The sequence below is a fragment of the Heterodontus francisci genome, chromosome 39 (genome assembly GCF_036365525.1).
Source record: "Heterodontus francisci isolate sHetFra1 chromosome 39, sHetFra1.hap1, whole genome shotgun sequence".
Classification (NCBI taxonomy): domain Eukaryota; kingdom Metazoa; phylum Chordata; class Chondrichthyes; order Heterodontiformes; family Heterodontidae; genus Heterodontus; species Heterodontus francisci.
Genome location: NC_090409.1, coordinates 19,656,673 through 19,683,714, shown reverse-complemented (window position 1 = coordinate 19,683,714; position 27,042 = coordinate 19,656,673). Strand labels below are relative to the sequence as shown.

The 27,042-nt window shown below is 44.5% G+C and overlaps 1 protein-coding gene and 1 pseudogene across 1 annotated transcript; both read right to left on the bottom strand.

Annotated features, from left to right (window-relative positions):
* Nucleotides 1-241: 241 nt before the first annotated feature.
* On the bottom strand, nt 242-3,352 carry LOC137352852 (probable G-protein coupled receptor 139; annotated as a pseudogene).
* An 11,645-nt stretch (nt 3,353-14,997) lies between these two features.
* LOC137352851 (probable G-protein coupled receptor 139) lies at nt 14,998-22,463 on the bottom strand. The gene is made up of 3 exons (XM_068018705.1): nt 22,287-22,463; nt 17,167-17,251; nt 14,998-15,902 (listed from the first exon to the last, which is right to left on the bottom strand). Exons 1-3 carry the CDS (start codon nt 22,461-22,463, stop codon nt 14,998-15,000), a joined length of 1,167 nt encoding a protein of 388 aa, XP_067874806.1.
* Nucleotides 22,464-27,042: the final 4,579 nt, after the last annotated feature.

Here is a 27,042-nt window from a genome sequence, read left to right as displayed (position 1 = left end):
TTGCTCCAGTAAAGATTATTCCTGAACATCCCAGCTTTACCTGCTCTTGTCCCCTCTGTTACCTCGACCTGCCCCTTTCACACACCGGCTCACTTTTCCACAACTATTTTAACAACATTAAACACAGCATTTAGCTGGAATGAGTTTGGCTGCATCCTGGCGTTTTATCACTGCTTTGACCGCAACCCCAGATTCCTGGGCAGTGCCTTTTGTGGAGTCGATAAGTTAACCGTGTTGGTTTTCATTCTTTGATGAACTTCAGTAACAGATGAATGGGATGTGTCACAACACGTTTCATCTCCTCCCTGAATTTAGCCTGGGTGAGAGCATAAATGCAGGTGTTGGTGCAGGAGTTCAGATACATCAACATGTCCCTGACATTTGTGACTATTAAATTCGGACTCATGTCCAGCATTATTTCCTGACACACAATGTCCATCACTCTGGTCATCCACAGCACGACGAAGCTGCCCGACATGGAAAAGAGCAGGATGATGGACCTTCGCCGGTTCTCCATCTCCAGGTCAACTTGTTTCCCATCATTACCTTGACTTCGGAATGCCTTGCAGACCTGACTGGCCATGACAATGTGTCTGACGGTCAGAGCATTGAGCAGCAAGTTACAAACATTGGGAATGTGAGGGGTTAAGACTGTAACAGACCACAGTGATTTTGTACACACATTGCGAAGTTTGCACCCATTGTAAGGACCACGTGTGTGAATGGGTTCGTAGGTGAAATAGCGTGGGATATTTCTCAATTTGCCTACCATGCAGTGTCATTATTACTCGTGCCGCCGTTCTCACCGTTCAGTACCTAACTTTCAGCCTCTGGCAACAAATGGCCATAAAACCGATCGAGGGTGAAGGCCACGGTGAGCCAGACCGAGCAATCCACCAATGCAGCATTCATAATGCAGTTGAGGCTACACACATAGTAATGGTTAAGGAATGAGAAGGGGAAGTCGAGGGTTCCCACGTACTTCAATGATGACCAGCAAGTTTGCCACTGCCATGGACACCAGGTACCGGCCTATACATCTAGAGATGCCGCAGCTCCCTCAGATCAGAATCACTGTATTCATTATGTTCGCTGCCAGAGAAGGAAAGAAAGAGATGATGGTTACTAATTACAGTCACATCATGTGAAGTAGGATGGCACCGAATGTAAAAAGAATAGGAGAGGAGGCAAGGGAATCCATGGATGCTGGCGAGGAAAAGCCACATGAGCTACCATTGATCATCTCCCCGCTCACTCAATGAGTTTCGATTATCCATCCTTCCCCAGTTACTCAATGAATTCCTATTGTCTAACTCACTGCATCGTTAACTGAGCTGCAATGGTCTAACTCTCCCCCTTACTCAATGAGCTCCCATTATCAAAAGCTCACACAGTCACTCAATGATTTCCTATTGTTTAACTGTCTGTATCATTGTCCAACACTCAATCAATGAGCTTCCACTGTCCAATTGTCAACATCAAGCATGAGTTTCATTTGTCCAACACTCTGCATCAGTCATTCAACTCCGATTGACCAACTCTCTGCATCACTCAATGGACTCCTATTGTCGAAATCTCTGTCACTTATTCAACGTGTTCTCATTATTCAACTCGCTCTGTATCACCCAAATAGTTTCCCGTTCCCAAGTCTCTCACTCAATGTGTAACCATTAACCAGTTCTGACAATCATCAGTGAACTGCCATAGCCCTCTCCATTGTACATTGCCCAACACTCAATCAATGAGCTCCCACTGTCCAACCTGCTCCTACCTACTCGCTGCACTTCCAATTTTCCAACTGTCACTTAATGAGAAGTAATTTTCCAACTGTTTTCATCACTCAACAAGCTCCCAATGGGTCAATAACTCATTGTGTTCATATTGTCCAACATGATACATCACTCTTTGAGCTCTCATTTTCCAAATCTCTGCATCACTCACTAACATTCCGTTGTCGATCACTCCCTTACTCAAAGCTCTCATTGAAGAACTCTTTCTATTCTTCAGTGAGATCCAGTTTTCCAACACTCTCCATCACTCAATGATTTCCCATATGCCCAACACTCTATCACAAATAGACCTTCTACTGTCTAATTCTCTACTAGTCACTCAATGAGTTCGTATTATTGTCGCCAACTCCAGACCTCAAAAAACTTACCTTTCATGACTTTCCCATTGAATGAACTCATTGTCGAACTCACCTATCACTCAGTAATTGCTGAAATGTCTCCTTCAGAGCGTTCCCATTGCTCAACATTCTCCATGACTCAATGAGCTTGCATTGGCCAATTCTTTTTATCACTCAATGCTTTCGTATTGTTCAATTGCCCCCTTCATCAATGAGCTCGAATTAACTCACTGCTCAATGAGCACCCCACAACCAACACTCTACATCAGCCAATGATCTCTCATTAACCAGATTTCTAATTCACGTAATGAGTCGCCATCGTCTGCTCCCTCACTCAAATGGCCTCTCATTGACCAGCGCATTCCCATCTTCCACCTATCACAGACCTTTTGTTCTTCCTCCTTTCCATGTTCCTCCCAGGATACTTGCTTAAAAACTATCACCTCTAATATTTCCGAGTTCTGCCGAAAGATCACCAGCTGAAACATTAATTCTTTGTCTCTTCCCACGGATGCTGCTGACCTGCTTGGTATTTCCAATATGTTCCGTTTTTATGAGCCAAATTCTGCCCCTCCATCAATGAGCTCACAGTGCCTAACTGGGCCTCTCGCTCAATAAGATCCTCCTCACCAATTCTTTCAATTACTTTGGGAGCTTCTATTGCTTTCAATGTAGTGAACTTAGTCAGGCTTTGTAATTCCTGTATTTTCTTCCCCTTTAACAGTTCCATCTGTTTGTCGGCAGACAGAGACTGCCCCACCCCCACACGCTTGGGCAATTAGGGATGGGCAATAAATTCTGGCCGAGCCAGCGATGCCCACATCCCACGAACGTTTAAGTAAAACAAAGGCCGGAACACAAACAGAGCAAAAATGCACAGTAACACACATAATGCACAGCCACATAAATACACACATAGACACCAACGCACGCACGCACTCACACTCATATAGCATGCGTTCATGACCACAATTAGACATATACATTTGCTCACCCATATGATAGCATGTCGACACAAATAGTCGTGCCTACAGGCACACAGGCTCACACACACACGTGCACTCTCACAACCAGACCATACATACGTACATTTCCAGGCAACGAAAGTTTAAAGAGGAACCAACTCATTTAGTGTCTATCTTCCAGTCACATACCAGCCACACCGATCCCTGATAGAGAATGTTACAACATGCCCTGTACCAGTAAGAATGCCAAACCTCCCATCCTCGGAGAGAGACAGTGACGTGTACTGGAGCTGGAGACAGCTGCATACTCTGAAAGACAGAGGTCGGGAGTTTGAAGCAGCTCTTAAAATATACCCAGGAGAATCCCACAGTGAGGCAGGGAACTCAAGGGTCTCATACCAGCTGCAGTGAACGCAGCAACCAGACTCGGGTCTAGGGGAGAGTTTAACTTGACTTTGCACTGTGTAAAAACCACAAATATACTTTGTAATAATACCGCTTTACTGAGTTTTATTCGGAAAGAGGCTGTATTTATTTCATGTTTCATTCTCTGTTCCTTGTTAATGCAAGCTGACTTCTCGGATACACTCTCGGTGCTAAAGATAAAAGAAAGCAAGGGCTTGCTTTGCAGAAGCATCTATCATGCCCACAGGACGGGGTTTACAGCCGATGCAATATTTTTAAATAATTGTCGCTGTTGTAATGTAAAAAAACACGACATTCAGTGTCCGCAGAAGTTCCCACAGCAACTTTATGATGAACAGTTAATCTGTTCTCATGATTATGGTTGGTGAATATTGTCGAGCACGACTTGAATCGGGAATGCTATCTGGGATTGTTTCACTGAATCCCTCACAGAGTTAAATCCTCAGAATTCACCAAGAAGTAATATACCATGACAACAGCCTGGTCAGTAATCCTCTGCTGACAGTAGTTCTGTAGTGAGTCTCTCAGTGTGGCCAGTCTCCCCCCACCAGCCTATCCCCACCAACCCCCACAGTGATCAGTCTCTATGCACAGTCTATTTATAGTCATTCCCCTGTGCTCAGTCGCCATGTGGCCACTTATGGCGTGGTCATTCGCACTGTGGTCTGCCTCATTGTGATCAGCTAATCTTGGTCAGAGCCCAGTGTTCAGCATTACATACAAACATATGAATTAGAAGTAACAATAGGCCATTCGGTCTATTAAGCCAGGTCCAACATGATACATCATTCTCTGAGTTCACATTTTCCATATCTCTGCATCATTCAATGGGCTCCCTTTGTTCAAAGCTGTGGATCACTAAATGAACTCATGCTGTTCAACTCTCTGCATCACTCAAGGAAATCCCATTGTCGATCTCTACCTTACTCAGAGTTCTCATTGTCGAACTCTTTCTATCCCTCAATAAGCTCCTAGCTGTCGTACAATTCAGACTCCGACCCTTACCTCTCTGTCTATGACACATCGGCATATTGCACGCTTCGAGAGTGCAGATTGTGGGTTGACTGTTTCTTACTGATAATTTAGTTCTCAAATTAATCGGAGTTGCACACTGAATCTCTGGTTTCACGAATTTATTAAGCATTAACATAATTCCACATACACTTACAAGCAGTAGTCACAAGAAAACATTGCGAGGTTTAGCCGATGAATTCAAACACATTACAGTTTCCAGTTCGGTTTGCAAGATATGCACTATTCGAATTCTGAAGTAACTTTTCCTCTTCCCTTCTAGGTGCGAAATTGCATGTTTCTTAGCAGCACTGCATACTTATTATTCAACACTAATTTCACTGAGCTGTTCTTGCTTCCATAGATGTGTAACTCACTAACTTGACTGCATTCCACAAATTAGTAGATCTACAGTCTTTCCAGGCAAGAGTTTAGATTACAGGCCTCTTTTCAAATGAAAGAGCAAAGGGACTAAATCGGCATGTTCTGTGTCTGTGACCTCTAACCATTTGAAAACATTACAATTTAAGAACCATGCCTCCCGATATAACCAATAAAAGCCAAAAGCTAGTATTGCCACAATGTAGAGACAAATCTGTCCTTGCAAAGTTACAACACAGAGGGAGCCCATTCGGCTCATCGGACCTTTGAAAAGGATATTTAATTCGTTCCATTTCCTTTGCCTTCCCACATAGCCCTGCAAGCATTTTCCTTTTAAAATATCAAACCAAGTCTTTTTTGAAAGTTACTATTGAATCTGTTCCTTTTCAGGCCGTGCATGCCTTTCATAACAACTCGCTGGTTATTTCTTCCCTCATCTCTCCTCTGGTCCTTGACAAAATTATCTGAAATCTGTTTCCTCTGGTTATGGATCTTCCTGCCAGTGGAAACAGTTTCTTCTTCTGTACCATATCAAAGGCCGTTGGCATTTGAATGCCTCCATCTCTGCTTCCCTTTACCTTCTCTGCTCTGCAACAAGGAATACACGTGGACAAATGCGTATTTGTGGGGGGGGGTGGGGTGTGGGGTACGTAGGTGGTAATCAGCATGATGTTTCATTTCCCATCTTTTACCTAATGTCATGAGACTTCATGGCGTCCCAGAGTAACTCTTTCCCTATTGTATACCACTGTGTTGCCACCGCCGATGGGCCTGTCCTGCTGGTGCTGGGGTTGATGCGGAGTAGTCCATCTGGTTTCATTCCTTTTCTTACACTTTGCAGCAGTTTAATACACCTGAGTGGCCTGCTAGGCCATTTCAGAGGGCATTTAAGGGTCAACATTGCTGTGAGTCTGGAGACACATGTCGGCCAGACCAGGTATGGATGGCAGATTTTCTTCTCCAAATGACATTAATGACGCAGATAAACTTTCACAACAATCGACAATGGTTTGATGGCCACCATTGCACCAGCTTTTCATTGCAGATTTATTAACTAAATTAAAATATCAACATCTGCCATGGCACCGTCCCCAGAGAATTAGCCTAGGCATCGAGATTACTAGTTTAGTGACATTACCACTATGCCACTACCTCCCATCAGCTTTAAAATCAATAACCAAATCATTTACATTAGGTACTTCCTGTTTTTCCCCCATTGTTGAAAAAATTGTGAAAAGGTAACAGATTTACTCCTGTCAGTGTGATGAGAGAAACAAACATGCAACTCCATCTGGCTGGACACTGCTGCTCATTTCACCATCAAAATGATGAACCACTTCATAATTAAGGCCATTCAGTTTTCTGCATTTTCTGGGCAGTCACATCTTGGATTTCTTTACTGGCTCAGATTTTGTGAGGGAGGGTGGGGCTGAAATGTTAACCAGTGAACTGTCCCATCATTATCCCTCTGAAACTGACAGCAATGTCTGAATGTAGCGCATGCACAGATCAGTCAGAGGCCCTGATGTTGGGGCCTGACCTTCAGGAGTTCGCTGCAGGTTCCGCTGTGATTATATTTTAGACTTTTGGTTTTCCTTGTTGCGAAAACCCTTTCATATGGTTGCCTTTTGGACAGCTTGATGACATCATACCAGCTCCACGCTGCAATTGCCCAGTAAAGAATGGGACAATCAGTGGCATTACCACTGCACGGAATCTGAGACAAAAATAGCACCGCCCACGTATGTGGACGCTTCTGATGCACATTTCACACATATTTAGCTCTCTGGCAGCGAATGCGAGATGCATCTTGGAGAGTCAAAACTATACTTAGTTTAGGTTCTGCAAGCTCTGCACGGGTGACTATCACACCGTCGTTAATTAGTCTTGCAATATGCGTCTTTCACGTCAGAGATTGACCCTGTAGTGTAACAGTTTTTTTTCTAATTGCGTTAACTCTTTACATTCACACTCAAATACTTTTTATGTTCTAAAGTGAACCAACATTTTAAAAAATTTGTGTATGAGGTCGGGGATGTAAGAGTCAGGTATCTTCGTGGTAATGTTAATGGACTTGTAATCCAGAGGCTCGGACGAAAGCTGCGGAGACACGAGTTCAAATCCCATCACTACAGCTGGTGGAATTTGAATTCGATGAATTAATAAAGAATGCGATAAAAAAAACTCGTCTCATTAAAAGTGACCAGAAAACTAATGGATTGTCATAATAACCCTCTGGTTCAAATTGCTACAGAGAAGTCGAAGCAGAATATAAATGGACGGACAACCTGGCATCGGCCTGGAGACTGGAAATGACAAATCTGCTCTCTGCCCCATCGACACTGCAAATTCCTTCGTCCAAACATCTGGGAATTGTGCCAAACTTGGGAGAGCTGTGACACAAATTAGTCGATCAACATCCTAACATAGTCATGCTCTCTGAATCACCCCTTACAGGAAATCCCCAAGATACCACCATCATCTTCCCTGAGTATGTTTTGTCCCAGAAGCAGGGCAGTACCACCAAAGGTGGCAGCAGTTGGGAGGGAATTGTGTTGCGAGTTCTCAACATGGTCTCTGGATTTCATGAAGTCTCCTGACATCAAGCCAAACATGGACAACCAAACATCTAGATGATTCGCACCTGCCACACACCGGCATCCCTCCCCACCCACACCCCCCGCATCACAACCTGTCCCGCCCCAGATGATGAATTAGTACTCCTCCATGTGGAACATCACTTTGAAGAAGCACCGACAGTCGTAAGAGCAGAGAATGTACCCTGCTTGGGGGACTTCAAAGCCCATGACCAAAGTGGCTCGGGAACACGACTATTCACGGTGCTTGTCGAGTCCTGAAGGCAGTATCTGCTTGACTGGGTCTGCTGAATGTGGTGAGAAAATCAACAAGAGGGAAAAAACCCTACTTGACCTGGCCCTCACCAATCTACCTGTGACAGATGCGTCTTTGCATGACAGTATTGGTAGCAGTGACCACTGCACAATCCTTTTGGAGGCAAAGTCCCATCTTCACAACGAGGATATCCTCCATCTTGTTGCGTGTCAGTACCACTGTGCAAAATGGGGTAGATTCAAGACAGATCAAGCACCTCAAAACTGGATATCCATGATGTGCCATGGGCCATCAGCAGAGAATCGTATTCCACCACAATCTGTAACCTTATGGCCCGACAATCCCTCCCTCGAGCATTACCATCGAGTCATTGGACCAGCGCTGGTTCAATGAAGAGTGCAAGAGAGAATGCCAGGAGCCGGACCGGGCATACCTAAGTTTGAGTTGCCAAACTGGTGAAGCCATGAAACAACATGTGATGGACAGGGCTAAGCGAGCCCACAACCAACAGGTTAAAGATCTGAATTCCCGTCACATCCAGCCATGAATGGTGGTGGACATATTCACAACTAATGGGAGGAGGCCACTTCACAAACACACCCATTTTGAATGATGGAGGCGCCCAGCACGCCAGTGCAAAAGACGAGGCTGATACATTTGCAACCATCGTCAGCCAAATGTGCCAAGTGTATCTCGGCCTCCTGCTGACGTCCCCAGCATCACAAATGCCAGTCATCACCCAAGTTGATTTCAGGTGATATCAAGAAACGACTGAAGACACAGAATACTGCAAAGGCGATGGGCCCTGACAACATCCCAGTGCAGCTACAACAATGGCATCTACAAGATAATGTGGAAATTGCCCAAGTATGCCCTGCCTACTAAAAATATTAAATTGAATATTTAATCTCAACAGAGGATAACGTAGACCTTGAGAGTTTAGCTAGAATATGTGACTATTTAGAAAATACATATACCAGAAACACGGCAAGATTATTCAAAATGCTTAAGACAGGTTTGCATGGCTAGCAACTTTATGACTTACCTGGGACACCAACAGCGGCAAACATTTGATAGCAAGTTGCATACAGTAGACCTGTTGCTGCTTCATGCATTTTGTGTCTGAAGAGATTACGTCTCAACTGTATCAACACATGGTTTGCGATACTGTCAATATATAGATCATGGATACCTCCCGGGAGACAATTGATATTAATATTGGACATTTGCACTAACAAACTGAACAAGTTGTTTTTATTCTAATGTTTACAAATGAACATGTTTGAAGGTTATTGCGTGTTCTTTTCCTGTGGGAGAGAAGAACACCAAATGACTAATTGCTATTTTGGTTAAATTGCCTCTGAAAATACAATTGAAAGATGGTACAAGCAATGTTTCACAATGGCTCTCAAGCCCAGAATCGATCTCGGGAGTGTGTTGAGTTAGCTGAGTTATACACAGAGAGATCATGGGGCTGAAGAAATTGTCTGACAGTCCACAAGCTGGACAGGTTGAAAATAAATGCATGCCGTGCTTCCAATTTAATATCCATCGATAGTGGTTATTTGATATTATGGTCAATAGGTGAAAGAACTGAATGTTAGTATAACGCTGCTGAATAACCTTACCCAAGGCCTAGCTCAAGCTTTTCCTTTTGCTCAATTAATAAGGTACAGTTGAAAGCATAACTGCACAATCGGGCCCATTCCTGACCTATAAACTTTAATAATCTCGATAACCATCAGTGAAGGGACATGGATTGCAACAGGATAAATCTGTTTTAGATGCACATGGAATATTAAAATAGATATTTCTAAGTGAGAGGCAAAAGCCTTTAAACAAAAAAAAAAAACATCTGCTTCCAGTACCTTACTGAATAAGAACTTCATATAAAATTGTGGCCCTTTGCAGCACCATAGGAAGCTATTCGACCGATCAGTTCTCCACTGCTGTCTGTAAATATCACACTCATAACTATGACATTTTGCCTATCTTTTCTTTTCTTTTTTCTGAGATATATATCCATTTCCTTTTGCTGTCCTACCTCCTCATGAGAATGAGATGCAAAATGGTGCAAGTTAGAGGTCATTTAAAATACTGCATTTAGTTTTGGGCACTGAACACCAGGAACAACATGATGGTCTTGGAGCGGAGTACAGCACAGATATACTAGAATTATCCCAGACAAAAAAGTTTGAATAAAGAAAACAGGTTGCACAGATCCAGCTTGCATTCCTTTGAGTATGGACGATTGAGTGGTGATGTATATAAGGTGTTTGAAATGACGAAATGGGTGAATAATATATAGAGAGAAACAATTTCCTCTGGAACAAACAAAGAACAAAGAACAGTACAGCACAGGAACAGGCCATTCGGCCCTCCAAGCCTGCGCCGATCTTGATGCCTGCCTAAACTAACACCTTCTGCACTTCCGGGGCCCATATCCCTCTATTCCCTTCCTATTCATGTATTTGTCAAGCTGTCTCTTAAACGTCGCTATCGTATCTGCTTCCACCACCTCCCCTGGCAGCAAGTTCCATGCACTCACCACCCTCTGTGTAAAAAACTTGCCTCGCACATCCCCTCCAAACTTTGCCCCCCTCAGCTTTAACCTATGTCCCCGAGTAACTGACTCATCCATCCTGGGAAAAAGCTTCTGACTATCCACTCTGTCCATGCCGCTTATAACTTTGTAAACCTCTATCATGTCGCCCCTCCACCTCCGTCGTTTCAGTGAGAACAATCCGAGTTTTTCCAACCTCTCCTCATAGCTAATGCCCTCCAGACCAGGCAACATCCTGGTAAACCAGCTCTGTACCCTCTCCAAAGCCTCCACGTCCTTCTGGTCGTGTGGCGACCAGAATTGCACGCAATATTTTAAGTGTGGCCGAACTAAGGTTCTGTACAGCTGCAACATGACTTGCCAATTTTTATACTCTATGCCCCGACCGATGAAGGCAAGCATGCCGCATGCCTTCTTGACTATCTTATCCACCTGCGTTGCCACCTGTGGACCTGTACGCCCAGATCTCTCTGCCTGTCAATACTCTTAAAGGTTCTGCCATTTACTGTATACCTCCCACCTACATTAGACCTTCCAAAATGCATTACCTCACATTTGTCTGGATTAAACTCCATCTGCCATTTCTCCACCCAAGTCTCCAACCGATCTAAATCCTGCTGTATCCTCTGACAATCCTCATCATTATCCGCAACTCCACCAAACTTTATGTCGTCCGCAAACTTACTAAACAGACCAGCTACATTTTCCTCCAAATCATTTATATATTCTACAAATATCAAAGGTCCCAGCACTGATCCCTGCGGAACACCACTAGTCACATCCCTCCATTCAGAAAAACACCCATCCGCTGATACCCTCTGTCTTCTATGACCGAGCCAGTTCTGTATCCATCTCGAGTGTGTGATTGCGGAATATTGGAGCATCAAGTTAATGTTAGAGTTATGAAAGGGTGATATCAGGGATGACCTCTGCACACGAAGTGTAGTAAAACTCGGGGCATTCACACTCAAACACTGTTGAGGCGATGTCAACTGAAAATGTTAAAACTGAGATTGAAAGGTTTTTGTTAGGCACGGGCATTACAGATTGCAGAAACATGGCAACAAAATGGCATTAAGGTACAGATTTAATTAAACAGTCTAGAAGAGGTGAATGGTCTACTTCTGTTGCTACGTTGTTAAGTTTGAGATCAGATGACTGAAAACAGACCTCGGGTGGTACCTGTGCCCTTCTTGCTTTCTGCAACACAGTATCACACCAGCTGAGATCAGTTGACTCAGCACAGGCCTTGGTTTCAATATTTGCCCTTTTACTCTGTTAGTGTCTGAGTGCCATGCCAGATACAATGAGCTAACAGCACGGTGTGGGGATGGAGACTGTGCTCTTTGCTCTCTCTGTTTACTACATGAACGCAGTGGGTGAAATCAGCTGTCACAAGCTTCTTCTGCCCTTTCTGTTCATTGTGGCTCAGTCACACTCTGCTTTGGTTCTGCTAAGTCAACATTGTCCAGTGTGAGAAACGACTGTTTCCCAACTTTCGATGGACAGGACATTTTTGTATTTTTGAATATATTCTTTCACTGGGGCCAAATGCGTGTTGCATCCCCGACTGTCAGTGTGTTGGTAAGAGGCCACCTCCGGGAGCCTCATCCCATTAAAAATGGCGGGCAGGTTCCCCTGAGGCTGCACACCCAACCAGAGTGCCTGCTGTATCAAGATGGGAGAGGTGGGCACTTCTCTGGCAGCAAGAAGAGTGACAGCGTGCCTCACCTTGGAGGCGTCCTCAATTGCATGCAATACAGTTCAACATTTTGAGTGCTGAAGCTGGTAGGTCACTTGGAGTGGAAATGAAATGCCTCTGGTGGATTTGCTTGACCTGTGCATTGGGCTTCTTCAACTTGTGGCCTTGTGATTGGGGCATGTTTTTTACGGTTCCTCTGGCCATCCTGTCTGCCACTGACTGACCACCTACACTGAGCTGCCAGGATCAGCGTTCAGTGGGAGGCCACTCCTTTGCCAAAAGGTCCGAGTGGAGTTCTCCCCATTCTCCTAATTATCTGGTTATTTGCTCATTATTGGATACGTGCTGCTGCCGGGTGGATGGCGACACCTATTGTTCACCCACCTGTGTCAAAATCGCCTGAAGGCGGAAATGCGCGGGCCTGACAACCCAATGACAACTTGACAGATTTATCGCCTGGGCCTACTCTGTGGGTCTCATAAGATCTTGCTGAAATGTGGCCCAAATAACATGACAAGTGTGATGAGCGAATGGAAAAGGCTGGAATGGACCCTGGGCAGTTCCTTCTCTGCTTGAGGTTCAATACCATATTGGTATTGGGATGTAGAGGAGAGCAGAATGGAAGCTGTGCTGAGACCTCGAAGGATTGTGGGGCTGCTGGAGGAAACACAGGTAGGGAGAGGTGAGTTCCTGGAGGGATTTGAAAAGAATGGATGAGGATTTTAAGATGAAGACAATGACGGAGGCAGAGGCACAGAATGTCAGCAAGCATAGGTGTGATACATGAATTAAATTTGGAGCAAGTTAAGACACAGCTCAGAGAGATTTGGATGAACACAATTTTATGTAGCATGGAATAAAGGAGCCATCCATTATAGCATTAGAATAGTGAGGTCTAACAGTAACAAAGGCATGGGTCGGGTGTCAGCAGCAGATGAGCTGAGAGATGATTGGAATCGATTGGAAACGAAAGAAAATGTTTCAGTTTTCCCAATATTTAGTCAGAGAAAATTTCTCCTCATCTAATATTGGATGTTGGGCAGGTATTGTGACACATCAAAGACGTACAAGGATCGAAGAAGGTTCTGGTGAGATAGAGCTGTGTGTAATCCGAATATATGTGGAACCTGATGCGTTCTTGTATATGCTACCGCCGAAGAGTAGCATATAAATCATCAAGACAGAAGGGGGTCAAGAATAGATCCTGAGGAACTCCAGAGGGAGCAGACAGAGAGTGGTAAGTGAAACCATTGTTGGTGATTTGATGGCTAGGCTTAGCGAGATAAGAATGGAACCAAGCTGAGGACGTTTCACTCTGCTGGAAGATGGAACAGAGGCCTTGGATGAGGATGGTATGTCGAAAGCTGCTGATTGGTCGAGAGCGATGAGAAGGGAATTGTTTATAGTTCATAACTAATGCAACCCCGCCAGACAATAAACATGTGAGGAAGAAAAGAGGCAGGTAGCGTTAATCTGAGTTCACCGGTGGGCCAAAAAATGAAATTTATCAGGAGGGACATGGAGACAGGGCACATCGTGTTTGACAATAATATTGGAGCTTTTAGATGGTGAAGCTAGCAGGGTAGCATTGAGAGGAACAGTGAATGGAATATACTTGGATTTTCAAAAGTATTCAACAAGCTACCACACAAGAGGGTGTTGCAAAATCTTCAAGTTCATGGGATCGGTGATAGCATATAACCACGGGTTGAGGTTTGGGTAACAGACAGAAAATGGAAAGTTGGATTAAACATGCAGTTTTTGGTTGGCATGTTGTAATTCGTGGGTGCTGCAAAGATCAGGGCTTGGGCCTCAACTGTTTACAATATGCAGCAATGATATAGATGAGGGGACTGAATGTGATCTATCAAGTTTTCTGACAATACAAAGCTGGTGGGAAACGTAAGATGTGAGAAGGATGCAAAGAGAGTGCAAATTGTTTTAGACAGATTAGATGAGTGGGCAAGGGTTTGGAAAATGGAATTTAGTGCAAGGAAATATGAAAATGTCCACTTTGATAGGAATAATCAAAACGCAGTGTATTATTTAAATGATAAAATTAACAAACGTTAGTATCCAGAGGGATTCGATGTTCTTCTACGCAAATCCAAGGAAAATAGCATGCGGATGCAACAAATAATTAGGAAAGCAAATGTTTTTTTTTCTTTTGTTTTTTTTTTAGAGAAACAGCACTGAAACAGGCCCTTCGGCCCACCGAATCTGTGCCGACCATCAACCACCCATTTATATTAATCCTACACTAATCCCATATTCCTACCACATCCCCACACCACCTAATTATACTAGGGGCAATTTATAAAGGCCAATTTACCTACCAACATGCAAGTCTTTTGGCTGTGGGAGGAAATCGGAGCACCCGGAGAAAACCCACGCAGACACAGGGAGAACTTGCAAACTCCACACAGGCAGTACCCATAATTGAACCCAGGTCGCTGGAGCTGTGAGGCTGCGGTGCTAACCACCGCACCACTGTGCCGCCCATTATTAGCCTTTGTTGTAACGTATTTGTATTATAAGAGCTAGCAAGTCTTGGTATAAATATACATGGTTTTGATGAGATCACATCTGGAGTACTGTTTGCAGTTTTGGTCTCCATAGCTAAGGATGTCCGTGCCTCAGCTAATGTGGAATAAAGATTCATTGGATTGCGGCCTGGGATGAGAGAGCTGTACTAACAGGATGGAGTGACTGGAGAAACCCCACTTGTTCTGTGCTTTAGAATGGATGCTCAGTTGTTGAGTATATTCAAGACCAAGATCGATACGTTTTGGGGCACGAACAGCGTAAAGGGATACTGTGATAGGGCATGAAAATGGAGTTGAGAAAACTATCCGCCATGAACTTATTGAATTGTGGAGCATGTTCGATTGTCCACATGACCTAATCCTGCTTCTTTTGTTTTAAGTTCAAAATTAAATTGTAATCGTAGCAATTCCACCTTTACTTATCAAATCAAAGATGCTGAGCAAATCTTTTTCACTGGGTATGTCAACATTTTCTTTAACTCTTCTCTGAATTTAGCCTGGGTCACTGCATAAATAAATGTATTCGTGCAGCAGCTCAAACGTTGAAGCATATATCCGGTCTCTTGAAAGATATAAACAGGATCATCATAGCCTGTGTATGAATAATTATTAGTCATTCGATAATACACGTAATGGATTGCATGTGTCAGCCATAACAGTCTATAATTGGCTGATATGCTGAAGAGCAAAAGGATGGATTTCTTCCTGTTCTCCTTCTCAGGATCAGGATTATTTGCAGAGCTGTTGTTGCCTCGTAGTGCCCTGTGGACCCTGCTGGCCACGAAAATATATCTTACTGTCAAAATGTTGAGAAGCAAAATAATGAAAAATGGTAGATAAGGAACCGTTATGGAGCTGAAATAAGAAAATGCTTGCCATAGAGGTGATGTATAGAAGATTGATCTGATCCGGCAATACCAGGGTAATTCGTAATTTATGTACAGAGGTTCATATACGAAGTACCAGGGGATGTTTTCGAAACAGCTCAGAACAACCACCATGCTTATAATTGCAGCTGCAGTTTCCCTGATGCAATATTTTGTTTTGATTTTCTGGAAACAAATGGCTATGAAGCGGTCAACAGTGAATGCGACAGTGAACCAGACAGAAATCTCTCTGGTGACATAAACTAGGACGGTTTTTGCCCGACATACTGGTGTAAGCAACAGATAATTTCCAGGAAAGGAAATGGCAATGATCCGATTGAGTATAACACTGGTGATAACAACCAACAGATCCGCCACTGCCATGGCCACCAAGTAGTAGATAGTACATTTGGAGAGTCCACACTTTCCCCGGACCAGAATCGCAATTGCCACGAGATTAACTGTAGGGAAGAGTAGAAAACAAAAGATGTTATTATCATACATTAATGCAAAGAACCAGAGTTTGTCCATATCAGAAATCCGGCTAGATCTTCACTTTCCACTAATGTAAAATGGTGATAGGGAGTTTCCAGTTGTGTTTTTTTTACTTCTCTCTCCATTAAATACAACAGAAAAAAACATCAGAAGTGATGTCAAAACGTTGCCATCTTATTTTCCCTCATTTTTCTCTGTCACACAATTTCTCTATCTACCCTTTGCTACTGCTTACCGCAGAGCAACACATTTTTGACTAAATGTGTGTGTGTATCTATATATATATAAACCCTTCTATCCTCCATTTTCTAATGCTCATTCAAAATTCTGCTTCCTATCTCAGAATTTGCATGAGGTCCCGTTCATCCAATACACCTGTAATCACTGACGTACACTGATTCCCTGTCCACCAACCTCTGTTTTGGATTTCCAATCTCCGTGGTCAGAGTTTTCCATGTTTTCTCTCCTCTCAAACTCAGCAATCTAGTCCATTTCTACACGAATTTCAGGAATTTGCCTTCGGCCAATTCGGACCCCTTGTCCATCGCCCCATCATTGGCAGCAGTGCATTTCAGTTATTTAGCCCCTAGGCCCTGGAACCCTCCACCTAACCCTTTTCATTTTTTTCCCTGAAACTTTTTGATGGCTCTAAAAAGATACCTCATTCACCATGTGTTTTGTTCCACGCCTAATTTTCCTTCTTTTCCTCATTGTCTACATTTCTCTGTATCTTTGAAACAGGTGAATACATTTTTATAATTAATGTTGTATAATTGCAAGTTTTTACTGTTGATTAAGTTCGATATTAATCTCAAACTACTTTGGTCACTATTTTACTGGAAGAATAAAGGGTGTAATAGAACTTTTGCTTATGGCTTCTCTGACATATCAGATTAAAGATTTTAAGAACAACATATGTAATTTTGGCAATCTACTATGTTACAGCTCAATCTTAAAATAATTTGCTCATAATGATAACTACATATCTTTTGAATTCATACGATATTCATCCCATTATTAAGCGAAATAATCAATTTAGCTGTGTGATGAATTTGCACTTAACAAAAACACCATGAAAATATCAGTGAAGTTATAAATCCGAATATCAGATATTTAAATATTTATGTTATCAATTAAATTCACTGGGTATCTGACTTATATCAATCCAGCTGGCATTAGAACTACTTATCAATATTTAACTATCTCTTATCTTTTGAAAAAATCACTTACACCAATACAAGCAACTGAGTTTACTCAAAGCTCTGTTGCTTACTCGAATCCTAATAACGCAAGGTTGCTCCTTCTCATAGTCCACCTATTATTATTTTGGAGGATGTCATGCACAGCTTTAAAACTTCACATGTGCTGTATTTCACTGCTCCATTACAAATGATAAACAGAACTTGTGTTGTATTTTGCCCTCAAGATAGATTGCATTGTCGGCAAGCTTAATGCTCCTGAGCTGTGTTGGTGGGATCGTGGGCACGTACAATACCTTGTTTCATACTCTGCTGCACAAGCAGGGAACTGTAGGATGCTTTCTCGTCTCATCAGTCCGTTGATCTCAGAGTTTGTGATGTAGGGAATGCAACCGACTCTGGAATGCTGGTAGAGGAAGTAACACAGACAATGTTCTTCATCACGAGTAGAAAGCTTGTGAGTGGATGTTTTAGTGAGGACCTGTCTAATGGCTGAAGTCGCCTCAGTGTTATAAGTCTGTTATATCTCTCTATCACGTGGCATATGCAGAAGTGTTCGGGCATACAAAGGCTGACAGAGACAAGAGAAACCGAGCAGGAGAAGATGTCGGAAAGCAATAATTTATTTGCAAGGTTCAATATTGCGCTACGTGGAATTTGGATGTTGCTTAAGCGAAATGGAGCACCTATCAACTCACATTTATAATTAGATGAATGTTTCATTTTGGATGTGAGATAATAAGTTAGTTGAAGAAAGTGCTTCAAAAAATCCAGTCTGTGCCAGAGTTGAGATAACCATAATTTCATTAGTATAAACAGAGGTTAACATAGTCCTTGGGTGGTTGCCTCAGAATATGTGACTATTTTGAAAACACTTCTATCATATGCACAGCAAGAGCATTGAAACGGTTTAAGACAGGTTTGCACGGCTGGCAAGTTTACAGCTTACCTGGTACTCCAATAGCGACAAGAATAGGATAGTAAATTGCATACACTAGACCAGTTGCTGGCTCATGCATTTTCTCTTTGAAGTGATTATGTCTCAACTGTCTCAACACATGGTGTGTGGCAGTCAATATATACATCATGGAAACCTCCATTGAGACAATTAGGTAACGTTTCACTGATGTTAGTTCCATGCATTTGCACAAACTGAATGAGTTGTTTTTGTTCCAATGTTTTTGACTGAACGGTGTGAAAGGTTATTGCACGGATTTGGATTGGAAACACCCAAAGGACCAATTACTCTTTTCGTTACATTGCTTAAGAAAATACAATTGAAAGATGATACAAGCAATGTTTCACAATAGTTCTCAAGCCCATATTCGATCTCTGGAGTCTGTTGATTTAGTTGAGTTATCCACAGAACGGTAGTGGGACTGTTGAAATTGCCTGTTAGTCCACAAACTGTTCAGATTAAAAGTAGGCCCATGTAATGCTTCCAAATTAACATCCATTGTCCCCTCCTGGGTAGTGTTAATTTGTCATTATGATGAATGTGTGAAAGTACTGAATATATGCACATTACTTCGGAATTGCCTTACCTAAGGCTTAGCATGTGGTGTTACAGATTTGTGATGAATAAGGTACAGTTAAGAAACATTGTTTTCCATAATCGGTTCATTCCTAGACAAAAAGCTTTAATGTTCCCAGTAAGCATCAGAGAAAGGACATAGATTGCTGGTGGAGAAGTATAGAGAAAGCTTTATTATCGAAAATGCAATCTCTTTGCAGTGCACACGGACGATTAAAATAGTTATTTTTAAATGAGGGGCAAAATTGTTCAGACAAAGTCATCATCTACAGAGAAGACTTTACTGATCAAGAAATTCATTAAAACATTTTGGCCCTTTATTGCACCACAGGAAACTATTTGACCCACCACTTCTCTACTGCTCTCTGAAAGTCTTACACTCATAACCTTGACATTTCTCCTACGTTTTGTTTTCTGCTTCCTGATATATGTATCCACTTCTTTTTGCTGCCCTCCTCATGGGGCAGGGGTACAAAATATTACAGTGATAGAGAGTTCTCGCTTGAGATCATTTACACTAATGTGTTCCCTTCTGGGCACCGCACCTCTGGAAGGACAGAAGGGACCTTGAGGGTTGTGCAGGGCAGATTTACTAGAATTATACCAGTCAAAAAGGAAGAGAACAGGCTGCGCAAATTAGTCTAGCATTCTACTTAGTAAGGCCGTTTGAGTGTTGATGTAAATATGTGTTCGTGATGGGACTGCCATTTAAATTCTGTAACAGTCACTTTTAAGACATTTGCCTGCAAATGATGGCAAATCACTCGGGGGGCTTGGGATTAAGTGAACGACAGGAGGCCCTCAAGTGCCTTTGGATTCCCAGCCATTGAAAGGTGCTGGCACCGAGGTGAGGACTAACTAATCTGATGGGTAGGCAGCCATGACCTTCAATATATACGGGGAAAGGGGAGAGTGAATATCCTCTGTCGGCCTGCGTGCAGTGCACTCTGCATAGGTGGGCTTGGTCTCGGGTGTTCTGCACGTGTGGTCTTGGTCTGGGTGGCAGTACCAGGTGGGCACGGTCTCAGGTTGTCAGCGCAGGTGGACTTGGTTTCAGCTGGCAAAGCAGGTTGGGCTGGGCGTCAGGTGTTTGGCAAGGGTGGCCATGCAGTTGAGTCATCTGTACTTGCAGCCATAATGTTGTGTCAGCTGAACGGGTGGCCAGACTATTGCATGGGAGAGTCAGGTGCCCAAACTGGTGGGTAGAAGGTCGGTTGGCCATATTATCGGGTGAGACGTTTGTGTGACCATACTTCTGGGTGAGAGATCTGGGCTGCCATACCATCGGGTGAGAAGTTTGGGTACTGAGGGTTATCAGTGCATAATCCGAGAGAGGTAGTAATGGTGAAGATGCCAAGGCAACTTCATCTTTGCAATGATAGTGGTTTGGAGGCCTACTGATCACCTGGCATGGGTCTCATGCGCCTATCTTTGTGAACCCCATTCCATTTCCCATGGACCTCCACGACATGCATAACAGCAGCCGGCCATGCCAAGAAGAGCACACCTGCATCTGAGAGTTTACTGGCCTCGCATCAGTGCTACATCTGAATGTCCAAGTGACATTGCCAGTGAAGACTGTGGCTATACAGAGAGACCGTCGCTGCAGGACAACTTATGTCCTATGGGACTCAGTGGTCACCCAATGCCAGTGGCCCTGACTATCAGAGAGGCACTTAACTTTTATGCATCTGGATCTTTTCAGCGATCGCCAGGGTCATATTTGAGGTCTCTCAGGCAGCAGTACAGTACTGCTTCAGGGAGGTGACCAATGCCCTTTTCAATGACTATGTGAACTACCAGACCAATGCTGACAATCAGGCAGAGGGCAATCAGCTTTGGGGCCCTTGCTGGATTCCCAGAGACAAGGTATGATAGAGTGTGTGCATGTGACCATGAAGACACAAATGGACCAGCCAGCCAACTTTATAAACATGGATTTCATTCCATCAATGTTCAACTGGTCTGAGACCACCGAATGTATTTCCTGCCGTTGTGTGCCCGTTTTTCAGGAAGCAGCCATGATGCCTACATAATTAGATAGTTCCAAGTGCCACAGTTTTTCAGGTCCCTGCTTTACATAAGGGATGGATTCTCGGAGGCAAGCGCTACCCATGTAATACATATCTACTGACATCTGTGAGGAACCCTCGCACTGCAACAGAGGAGAGGAGCAACACTTGCCATGGGTTCACCTGAGCGACGATTGAACAGGCCTTTGGGCAGCTAAATATATAACTCCAGTGTCTGGATCAATGTGATATATTACTGCAGCATGCTCCAATGAGGTATTTACGTGTCGTGGTGGTCATCTGTGCTCTGCACAATCTGACCCTGCAGAGGGGTGAGGCCCTCCAGTCCAACCACCAGTCCTCAACTGTGAGGGGGATGCAGCAGCAGATAATGAGCAGGCAGTTCCGGATGTTTAAACCCTTTCACCAGAGGCCAGATACATCAAGCAATGGGATGAGGAGACAAGAGACAGTCTCATACTTACCCGCTTCCAGACACCATCATGCCTCTAAGATTGCAAGCAATAACGACATATTTAAAAGCATTCAGTCTGTTGCCTCCTTTCTATATGAGCTTTGTGCCTCGCGCCCAGCTTACTCACGTGCTGTGGCCCATGTCAGATGCTTACCAAAGGAGGGCTGTCCCTACCTGGCAGCCAATTAAGAGAGAAGGGTGAAATCAGCATATTACAATTAAGGCTTGAAAAATTAGCATTTTCCACAATCAATGATAACTTCAATTACCAAACAACTTCATACCACAAAACAAATGGCAAATGGCAAACAGCCGTGAAACCCCCAAGTCTGTCTAGGTCGTTTCTTTTATATATTTTTGGGTGCTTCTATGTGGTGTGACCACTGCACTAGAAACTGGGTTGGAGGCAGGCTGATGATCAGGCTGCCCCTTGGCCTGTGGTGACTTCAATGATCGCCCTCTGGCTCTCTGAGGCCTGGGGGACCTCCGCTGCCTGACGGTCTCCTGTACAAGCTCAGGATTCTCCTCAGGCATCGCGGCAATTGGTGCTGGGCTCACTGGCAGAGGGACTGAGGAATCTATACACAGAGTGCCCTGAGGTATGCCCCCATATGTGGAGGCAAGCTCTATTTTCCCCTTAAAGGCTCACTTGAACCACCCCACTGACAGAAAAGGATGAGGAGCTGGAGAAGAGTCCAGGCAACTCGTTATTCTCTCGCCTTGTCACGCTGCATTGAGCTCATGTCCAAGGCAATGATGTTTATGTCTGCAGCATCTGTGGGATCTGGGTCTATATGAGGATCGCCAACCTCACCATGGAGGAAGCCATGCACTTACATGCCGAGACATGGCAGCACTCTTGGCATGGATGTATCCTCCATCATCCATGCAGGACAGCACATTATCTCTAGTATCTCTGTTAGATGTTGCCTTACCTCGCTTTGCCACTCCAGTATGTCCTGTGCTATCAAAACCAAAGGCTTGCCATCAGCCTGCGGCTCAGAATGGGCCTGAGCACCCATAAGTCTGTGACTGTCAGAGGCCTCAGCAGTCCCAGTCAGTTGCTCAGGCGTGTGTGTGGTTCTCTTACAAGCTTGTGACACTGACTCTAAAGCCCATCATAAACCTACGAAGATGAACGTATCTGCACTGGTGCAAAGTACAGGAGAGTCATGTAACACTACAGCCTCTGACTGCTCCTCCTCATAGGTTGACTGCTGTCCCCCTTCGGATGGAGTTTCCCATGGAAGCTGACCAGCTTGAGAGAACACAAATATGGGTGGGTTAGGCTGTGCCGATCTCTTCATGATGTTCGTGCATGATATGGATCTTTCGAAGTGTATGTTTTAGATGTCGATTGAAGACAATTCTCACTCTCTTGCATGGAGACTCACCATCCGCTATTGAATGGCTGCCCTGTGGCCCCGCTAAGTCCACTGCTTCAGTGTCAGTTGCGGAGAGAGGCCGTATGTCTGCAATTTCTCCACCAGTCCACGAGGTGTGTTGGCATGGGCTCATTTGAATTTCCAGTGGAAAGAGGGAGATAGTCATACTTTACAGCAAGAGCTACAGGACAGTTTTGCTAGTGGCAGCCGCTAGTGCCCTACTAGGGTTTCCTATATGGCTCATCCTCTTGTCAGCTCTCAGAGTAAGTAATGGAGGTGAGGTTGGTAGGTTAGTGGCCTGTGGCTGAGATGCAGCCATGCAACTGGAAGGATGTAGTGTTGCCTATCCCACGTTTCCAGAGTCTTTGTGATGCCTCCCTCTCCATGTTGTGCTGCCTCCCGTGTAGCCACATGTTATCCGCAAAAGGAGAGTAGTATTGAACACTCACTTTGGCAAACTGAAGGAGGTCGTTCACACTCTTCCTGCCGTGCATCCATGTTCAGGCGGGAACTCTACGGCTGCTTACCTCCTCTGCAATCTCCATCGAGGCTTGCTCGGTCAGATGGGAGGATCTCTTCATGCCATCCCTAGGGAAGAGGGCCTCTCACCTTTCCGTTGTGGCCTGGGGAGAATTTCCAGCGAGGCTTTGTTAAACATTGGGGCCACCCAGTGTCTGGCCTATGCCATACCGCGGCATCCGAGTATTGTAGGGGTGGGGGAGGTGGCGGGGTGGGTGTCCAGGAGTCACGCTAATAACAGTTTCAACAGTGAACAGCATATAACTCAAAGGCAGCAATGCAAGCAGGGTTTGTCGGGCTTTAAAGTGGCACCAGCAACTGCTTTGGAGTCAACTGACACTGCATGCAGAGCCTCGACTCACATCCCCATCACAGAACTGGACGGGACCCGCATCTCTATTATTATGATTTCTTGCCCACAGCATGATTGACCTGTTCCCGCCCTACATGTGAGGAGCAGCAAGGGCGCCCACATCCGGGTCCGTCACAGGAGACTGCACAGGGAATACTAAATACAACACTAAATGTGCATTGAAATATTCATTAAATGGAATTTGAACCGCCCAATATTTATATACTCTTTCAACAGGAATGAAAACACGATAGAACATCTAATAAAATCCGCTAGCCAGTCATGAAATTCCTATTTCACTAGTTTGAAAAACTGACCAAAACTTATAATTATTGGGAATTGTCCTGTACTTTCCGAAAGGAACTCTTTCACGATAAGGCCCAAATCTGTTTCGGTAATATTCTTGCTTCTCGCATCTTGAAATTCTTTGCTAATCACATCAAACGACTGGGGAGGTGAAGTATTCGGTGCCAATCGATATTTTTGAACTTTGTTTATTTATTCAGCTACGTCACTGAGACAGGCTGGTAGCATGCCGCACATAAGCACTCCGTGTAACCAACTGCTATTGACTATGATGGCCTGGGATATCTAACATTGACTAAAAAAAAGTTGAATACAGAACAACATCTTTCCCTCTCAAATACATGCACATGCACAAACGTACAGTTATTTATGAATTATTTAGAATGTTTTGGAATATGCAACAAGAGGATAATGTCCATACTTGCAGCCACCTCCTACTCACCTACCACATCTTTGGCAGTCAATACAAGATGAAGATTTGGGACGTGAAACTGCAGTTAACATAGTTTTTGCTGTCGAAGGTGGGTGGTTTCATCAGCTACGCTATAGATAGTGGTGCAATCGGTGTGTTTTTGTCAGTAACCCTTTTGACACTGGCAAACAACCAATCCATTTTTTTTATTACTCATTCATGGGATGTGGGCGTCACTGGCCAGTCCAGCATTTATTGCCCATCCCTAATTGCCCTTGAGAAGGTGGTGGTGAGCTGCCTTCTTGAACCGATGCAGTCCATTTGGGGTAGGTACACCCACAGTGCTGTTAGGAAGGGAGTTCCAGGATTTTGACAAAGCGACACTGAAGGAACGGCGATATAGTTCCAAGTCAGGATAGTGTGCAACTTGGACGGGAACTTGCAGGTGGTGATGTTCCATGTATTTGCTGCCCTTGTCCTTCTAGTTGGTAGAGGTCGTGGGTTTGGAAGGTGCTATCTAAGGAGCCTTGGTGCATTGCTGCAGTGCATCTTGCAGATGGTACACACTGCTGCCACTGTGCGTCAGTGGTGGAGGGAGTGAATATTTGTAGATGGGGTGCCAATCAAGCGGCTGCTTTGTACTCGCTGGTGTTGAGCTTCTTGAGTGTTGTTGGAGCTGCACCCATCCAGGCAAGTGGAGAGAATTCCATCACACTCCTGACTTGTGTCTTGTAGATGGTGGACAGGTTTTGGGGAGTCAGGAGGTGAGTGACTCGCCTCAGGATTCCTAACCTCTGACCTGCTCTTGTAGCCACGGTATTTATATGGCTACTCCAGTTCAGTTTCTGGTCAATGGTAGCCCCTAGGATATTGATAGTGGGGGATTCAGCGATGGTAATGCCGTTGAATGTCAAGGGGAGATGGTTAGATTATCTCTTGTTGGAGATGGTCATTGCCTGGCACTTGTGTGGCGCGAATGTTACTTGCCATTTAACAGTCCAAGCCTGGATATTGTCCAGGTCTTGCTGCATTTCTACATGGACTACTTCAGTATCTGAGGAGTCACGAATGTTGCTGAACATTGTGCAATCATCAGCGAACATCCCCACTCCTGACCTTATGATTGAAGAAAGGTCATTGATGAAGCAGCTGAAGATGGTTGGGCCGAGGACACTACCCTGAGGAAACCATGCAATGATGTCCTGGAGCTCAGATGACTGACCTCCAACAACCACAACCATCTTTCTTTGCGCAAGGAATGGCCCCAGCCAGCGGAGGGTTTTCTCCCTGATTCGCATAACCTCGGTTTTGCTAGGGCTCCTTGATGCCATATTCAGTCAAATGCTGCCTTGATGTCAAGGGCAGTCACTCTCACCTCACCTCTGGAGTTCAGCTCTTTTGTACATGTTTGAACCAAGGCTGCAATGAGGTCAGGAGCTGAGTGGCCCTGGTGGAACAAAAACTGAATGGCACTGAGCAGGTTATTGCTAAGCAAGTGCCGCTTGATGGCATTGTTGATGACACATTCCATCACTTTACTGATGATTGACAGTAGGCTGATGAGGCGGTAATTGGTCGAGTTGGACTTGTCCTGCTTTTTGTGTGCAGGAAATACCTGGGCAGTTTTCCATATTGCAGGGTAGATGCCAGTGCTGTAGCTGTACTGGAACAGCTTCGCTAGGGGCATGGCATTTTCTGGAGCACAGACCTTCAGTACTATTGCCGGAATATTGTCAGTGCACATAGCTTTTGCAGTATCCAGTGCCTTCAGTCGTTTCTTGATATCACGCGGAGTGAATTGAATTGGCTGAGGTCTGGCATCTGTGATGCTGGGCACTTCAGGTGGAGGCCGAGATAGATCATCAACTCGGCACTTCTGGCTGAAGATTGTTGCCAATGCTTCCCCCATCCCCTTATTATTGCATGCACGCTGTTTCCGTGTTGATGGCCTCTACTATTCTTCACCCACCTCTGTCAAAATCACCTGAAGACGGGAATATGTGGGCCTGACAACCCAATGTCAACTTTCCGGATTTCTCTCCTGGCCCTACTGTCAAGGTCTCAATAGATCTTGTTCCAATGAGGCCAATTACATGCCAAGTGTGATGAGCGAATGGAACCAGGTGGACTGGAACTTGGGCAGTTCTTTCTCTGCTTGGGGCTCAATACCATATAGGGTGATATTAGCAAACTCAGCACAGACCGTGTCTCGTTCCAACCTACAACTCTACCCTCTGTCTGACAACATGGAAAATTTCCCAGGTATGTCAGGCGCACAAAAATGAACAGATACAACCCAGTCAATTACCGACCCAACTGTCTACTCTCAGAAAAGTGATGGAAGGTTTCGTTGACAGTGGTATAAAGTGGTACTTGTTCAGCAACAGCCTGCTCCCTGAGGCTCTTTTTGGATTTCGTCAAGTCCACTCAGAGTTTTTATTTATTCATTCATGGGATGTGGGCGTCACTATTGATGTAAGCATTTATTGCCCATCACTAATTGCCCTTTCGAAGGTGGTGCTGAGCTTCCTTCTTGAACCGCTGAAGTCCATGTGAGGTAGGTACACCCACAGTGCTGTTAGGAAGGGAGTTCCAGGATTTTGACCCAGCGACACTGAAGGAATGGTGATCCAGTTCCAAGTCAGGATGGTGTGTGACTTGGACGGGAACTTGCAGGTGTTGGTGTTCCCATGCATCTGCTGCGCTTGTCCTTCGAGGTGGGAGAGGTCGTGGGTTTGGAAGGTGCTGTTTAAGGAGGCTTGGTGCATTCCTGCAGTACATCTCGTAGATGGTACACACTGTTGCCACTGTGCGTCGGTGGTGGAGGGAGTGAATGTTTGTGGATGGTGGGCCAATCAAGCGGGCTGCTTTGTCCTGGATGGTGTCGAGCTTCTTGAGTGTTGTTGGAGCTG